General features: G+C 33.5%; 1 protein-coding gene across 1 annotated transcript; it reads left to right on the forward strand.

The window, feature by feature from the left end:
• Window positions 1-1,132: 1,132 nt before the first annotated feature.
• Window positions 1,133-5,132, forward strand: LOC113356065 (protein NRT1/ PTR FAMILY 5.10-like). Its single transcript, XM_026599074.1, has 3 exons — window positions 1,133-1,617; window positions 3,505-4,061; window positions 4,199-5,132. The coding sequence occupies exons 1-3, from the start codon at window positions 1,216-1,218 to the stop codon at window positions 5,085-5,087; spliced, it is 1,848 nt and encodes a 615-aa protein (XP_026454859.1). The 5' UTR covers window positions 1,133-1,215; the 3' UTR covers window positions 5,088-5,132.
• Window positions 5,133-6,604: the final 1,472 nt, after the last annotated feature.

The raw sequence follows: 6,604 nt of genomic DNA on the forward strand, positions 1-6,604 counted from the left end.
ATCCTAGCCGTATATTGTAAATAACAGTTAAGAAACTTATTTTCCTAGCCGTATGTAGTTCTGTTTTCCACAATTAAACAAAAATTGGGCTTACGGCTAGGTATTTCTCTACCGTAATAGTTAAAATCCCAGCCATAAATAGTAAATTACGACTAGAAAGTTTAAATTTCCGGTCCGTAGAAATTCACACCCTACATCATACCCGACCTTTTCATTAATAATATAGTTGGGTGATATGAGTCGGGCCATTTTATTAATAGAAGTGTTGGGTGGTATTACAAAATCATACCCGTCGGTTTTATTAATAAAACGACTGGATATTAGAACTGTCTCTTCAACTGCGGTCAGGAGTTTCCAGCTGTTACCCACATTTACGGTTAGGAGTTCTTTTTCATAACTGTAAGAGTGTGTTATGGCTAGTAGTTCTTCATTTTCTAGCCGAAAAATGTCGGTGGTGGCTGGATCGACAATATGTCGCTGCTGTGACTGTAAGAAAAAACATATATGTTAACGGATTTGAGTCAAAAGAATTAATAGAAGTTATATATATAAGGTTCTACTAATTATTTTGAGGATATGTTTATCATATATATTCTTACAAGATTTTTCGAAAAAGTTCAAAAAAATTCCCCGAATCCTCCTTCTAAATAAAAAAAAAAAAGAAAAAAAATGTTTTGGTCTTCAATCTAATGATTAATATAATCTATTCACTAATCGTAATTAGTTTAGTTGATCAACATAGTTAACACTAATTAACTCAAAGACATATTAGCCACTATTGAAAATAATAGGATGAAGGGTTATGTACTGTACTATTTCATGACCCTATTTTGGCAATTTGTGAGTCCAAAAACTCTTCTCTTGCAGCCCAATAATAAGATTCTTAGTATTTCACATTCCGGCTTATTCCGGATTTACCTCATAGTTGTCTTGGACATGATCTCACTGACTAAAAATAATGATACTTGAGAGTTCATTATCATTAGAAAGAGAGAAATCTAAAAATGTTGACATATGACCATAAACGTCTAGCTAGCTGGAGTAATTTCTTAGATTTTTTGTATATATACTTAGAGAAAGTGGGGGCGGGGTTACAAGTAAACAATTTAAATACAAATTCGATAAGTGCACTTGTAGTTATTTATAAAAGCATTGATCACTGGCTATCTCTCAACAACATCACAAATTCACAATCCCCCTGGAGAGAGAGAAGGGATGGCAGTACCATCTACAAAACCTGGAAATGATGAGGATGAACCTTTGATGAAAACCACTAGTAGTAATCCTCTGATCAGTACTGGTTCTGATACAATTGAAGGTATTGTTGATTATAGAGGAGAGCGAGTACTGAGTTATGGATCAAATATTGGTGGTTGGAGATCAGCTCTTCTCATAATTGGAGCTGAATTTGGAGAGACTGTAGCTTACTATGGAATATCTTCAAATCTAATCAGGTATCTAACTGGTCCTTTAGGTCTGTCCACTGTTACAGCTGTAGCTAATATCAACGCTTGGTGTGGTATGGTATGGATGCTTCCACTTGTTGGTGCCTTTGTTGCAGACTCTTATCTTGGTCGATATCGTACCATCTTCTACTCTTCTGTCATCTATGTACTGGTAAATTTTCAATCTCTTTTCAATTCACCAGATTTTCATGTTTGTTCCACTGCCTTTCGGTTTGACCGAAGCCATCCACTAGGATTCGAGAAAAAAACGATTTTGTCTAAAAAGTAAGGACGAAGATTGACCAATATATTGGACTTGAGCCTCTCGACTTACAGCATGATTAGATAGTGGTAGATCAAACATAACTCTAAGAAACATTATGTAGTGGTTTTTATACAGAGGTAGAGGTAAACCTCTTTACAAAACCCTCTACCTATATATAAGAGAAAATAAATATGTTGTTAATGAGGGACGGATTCAGGAAGGATAAATTTCATTTTAAGGTCCGAACTAAAAACCTTGGTCGAGCAGAATTTCTTTATTTTCTGACTTGTGGACCGGAAAGGCTATCCGGAGTAAAGCGCCCTTTAGCCCAGTGATTGGTCCGCCCCTGCTGTTAATTTGGCTATTGATGAATGACTTGTTCAACTGATATCTAAAGTGCCTAGTTTTTTAGGTTTCAAGCTTGACTGAGAATCCAACTTTTATATTAGATAAGAAATCTTATTTTGTACTCGGTTTCACTAGGTTAAAAAACGAGTCTCTTAGTTCCGAGTTTGTGAATTGATCAACGAGAAAAGTTTTTCTTTTGCGGTTTCATCAATGAGTTGAGAAAGACCTCAACTCCAAAGGAAAAAAAAAACCAACAATTGATGTTAAATTTTTTTTAAATCAAATATGATTAACTCGATAGGCGTATTTATATTCGTTATATTGGAGGACTTTTAAAAAAGTTTTATCAATACAAAATTAAAAACACTCGTTTTTAATTTGAGAGATATGAGATTTATAAGAGCATTTGTAGTGACTTCTCTATATTTATTTCTATTATTGAGATTGATTTTCGTAAAAAATGTGTTGTAAAGATCAATATTCATCCAAATTAATGTTTTTTATTACGTTTGTCTAGTTACATCATTTAGGCAATGTAGTCATGATTTTTTAATTTTCTTTACCTTTTATCTTGTAACATTTTATTTCATGGAAAAATAGAGGTTAAATGGTTGTTTACAAGATAATAAAGAACATCATAAAATAAGAAAAATAAATCCAAATATAAATAAAAAATAGACTGCGAAGAGAAAGACCGATGAATTGCAATAGTATCCCATTTTTATAAGGAGGAGGAGAGATGATGTAAACCAGAATAAAATCCGACCATTTAAGATAGTTGTCTTCTTCAAAATGAGATGCTTCTAAAAGAAAGAAGTAATTTTATGTAATCTATGTTTGATGCTTTTAAAAGAGAGAAGTAATTTACTCTAGCCGTTGTTTGTGACGAACCCAAGTGTCTTAAATCTCTGGATTGAAGGTGAATTGAAGCGCCGCCGAGTTGAATCATTGATGTTCTTGAATAATCCAAGATAATAGACTACAAACCAACCAAATATCCTGGGAATAATCACATTCGAAATGATGATAGAATCATCATAAAGATGAAGACGTAATCGCATAAAAACGAAGATACAATCGCTCAAAAAGCAAAGAAAAATGCCAAATAACATCAAAATCATGACAAATTTTAAATCACACATTACAAAACTAACAACAATAAAAATAAAACAAATTTTTTGTTCGGATCTAGTACAAAACATACTAGATCTTAGCAAAGAGATGGAGCCTACTTGAGAACTTTTTAGTTTTTTTTTTTTAATAATCTAAGAGAGAGAAAAGAAAGAAATCTTCATGATTTGGATATCTAAGAAATCTTCATAGTATTAAACACTAAATGCACAAGATAACAAAACCCAAATGGGAATAATTCTGTCATTCGAATAAATTGCTTTTATATCTAGCTGTGATTTTTTTTTGCTAACAACATATTTATGACTTGTTTAGGGACTAGGATTTCTAACTCTATCAGTACTTCTAAATTCTCTTATGACCCCCACCGGAGACGACGCACCGAATGAAACCTCTTCTGATTCTCCTCCTCCTTCTTTAGTCCTGTTTTTCTTTTTATCATTGTACCTAGTAGCAATTGGCAAGGCTGGATTTAAGCCATGCGCAGAAGCTTTTGGTGCCGATCAATTTGATGAACGAAACCCCGAGGAGAGATCATCCAAAAGCTCATTCTTCAATTGGTGGTATTTCGGATTATGTGTTGGTAGTAGCATTTCTCATCTGGTCTTGACCTACATTCAAGATAACATAAGCTGGGTTCTTGGTTTCGCTATTCCTTGCATTTTTATGCTCCTTGGGCTCTTTGTTTTTGTACGCGGAAAGAAAACATACCGGTTTAGTGTAGATGAGAACAAAGAAAATCCAATATTAAGAATATTTAGAGTATATGTTGCATCCGCAAGGAATTGGAGAGCTACTTCCATTACTACCGAAGTGGAGGGAAAAACAATATCGTATAATCATCAATTTCGTGTCGGTGCTCACCAATTCAAGTAAGTAAAACTGATATTTAAGTAATGAAAATTATTCAGTAATTTTGTTTACAAGGTCAAATCATAGTAGAATCCTTGGCAAACTAAGAAATTGTTATTTTTCTAAGTTTTTTTTTTTTTTTTTAAACATGATATAGGTTTTTGGACAAGGCATTGATCGAATTACCAAACTTGGATAAACTTGGTTCAAATCAACATGGCATATCATGTACTATTGATCAGGTTGAAGATGCAAAAGTAATTCTACGCTTGGTTCCTATATGGATTGTATGTTTAGTGTATGCAATTGTGTCTGCTCAATGCTCAACTTTCTTCACAAAGCAGGCAAGCACCATGAACAGAACAATAGGACAAGGCATCCAAATACCACCTGCATCCCTTTTAAGCGTCATTTCTTTATCAATCATTATTTTCATTCCAATTTATGACAGAATTTTTGTTCCTTTAAGTCGAGTTTTAACCCAAAAAGAAAGTGGCATAACAATGCTCCAGAGAATTGGTTGCGGCATATTTCTATCTACAATGGCAATGGTTTTAGCGGCTTTAGTTGAGAAGAAGAGACTTCAAACTGCTTTGGATTTTGGATTAATAGACAAGCCGAATGAAATAATTCCTATCAGTTTCGGGTGGTTGGTTCCTCAATATATATTGTTTGGTATTGCTGAGGTTTTCACCATGGTTGGCTTGCAAGAATTCTTTTACGATCAAGTGCCAGACGACTTGAGAAGTATGGGTCTTTCTTTGTACTTTAGTATTTTTGGCATAGGGGACTTTTTGAGCGGCTTTCTCATCTATGCCATTAATAAATCAACTAGTAGGCGCATTCAAGGTACTTGGTTCCCTGATAACCTAAATCGAGCTCATCTCGATTATTTTTATTGGTTCCTTGCTGGACTTAGCGCGTTAAATTTAGTAGTCTACTTGCATGTTTCAAAGTTTTATCTCTATAGAAAAAGGGAAAGATACGGTTTACTCCAAAATCCTATTCAAATAGACTGGTTAGTTAGGCACAAGTTAGTTCTCTAGTTATTTGAAATATGAAAAATACACTAATAGCCTCTTATTTATTTACAATATAGTCCAAATGTTTACAATTTAGTCCAAAGTGATTCATGATACTCATTTTCATGGCTACAGTTTAATACTTGAGCTAACAAACCAAAAATGAAAAATATTCAATTGCTTGTTTAAAATTCTTAATAGTCAATGCTCCATTTAGCAAAACTTGGAATTTCTGTTGTAAATCGTTCCTCATGGTTGCCTCTCTACCTCCTCACCTGAGAAAAAACATTGTATTTAGTAGTTGGGACAAATTAGGGAGTAGCATGCATATCGAGTTCTAGACACCCACATATTTGTTATAGTTTCACGCATGCTTAGGTATTTTGACGTTTAATATTTACCAAGCATGCTTAGGTATTTTGACATTTAATACTTACCAAGCGATATTTACAAGCAGCAACAAAGAAACAACAAATGCAGTACAAGTGGAAGAAATTACCTTATTCTCCGTTACACTTACATCTCGTTTGGTTGGAAGAATTGGATTCCTAGGAATTCGATTATGGGGAACCCGACTCTTGGAATTGAATTCCAAGGAAATGAATTCAAATCCAAAAAAATTAGGGTTTGGTTGAGGTAATCCAATTACTTTTGTTTTTACCCTGGAATTCAATTCCATTACAGTATTAGACCAGTGCAATGGAAATCTATTATTTTGGAGGGAATTGGATTCATAAGAATCATTTTTTTAATTATATAGAGTTTATTTCTGTTGTTTGGTTCAAGGAATTTGTTACGTTCCCATGGAATTGGATTACCAAGAATCCAATTCCTTGACCCAAACATGTTGTTATAGTACATTCAATTCAACCTCCTCGACTGAACGTTCAAGAATTTAAGCCGCATCAAAAAATAATGAACAAAAAACTAAATGCTACATATATAAAACTTGAGAAGTAAACATTTCTACCATCAATATCAAGAAAACACTTGCATTGCCAAAGTGTTTAAGCTTCCATAAAGAAAAATCTAGAGCTTCTAATTCCTATTGTTGACAAATCTTCAATTGCATATTCCCTTTTTGAATACAACAAAAACAACAAATTATCTTTTTAAAAAAATGTTACATATATGAATGCCTATGTATAAACAAATCATTGCAGCAGAATCAGAGAACATGCTGTTTTTTTTAAGGAAAAGAGGATAACCTCAATATGTTGATAGAAAAGTTCCAAAAGTTCCATAATTGGAGCTATGATACACCATTACATCTTCAACCCAAGTCTGAATATTTTGATAAGTTAAGATTGCCCATAGGATAGGATCTACCCAGTTATGTTTGATCGCATAATTATTACAAATAGAGAGTTTTGTTGCCCAAATTACATTTACTCTCCTAATTAAGCTGAAATCCCAAGCTATAAAATTCATATCAAATTTTGTAGCGTTTCCAAAATCCTCACTGATCATGTATCTTTGTCTACGAGATTCTGCATACATTCCTATCAGCTAGACCACAGTTGGTTTTGAATCACTCCTAA

Source organism: Papaver somniferum, chromosome 3, assembly GCF_003573695.1.
Source record: "Papaver somniferum cultivar HN1 chromosome 3, ASM357369v1, whole genome shotgun sequence".
In the NCBI taxonomy this organism is placed as follows: domain Eukaryota; kingdom Viridiplantae; phylum Streptophyta; class Magnoliopsida; order Ranunculales; family Papaveraceae; genus Papaver; species Papaver somniferum.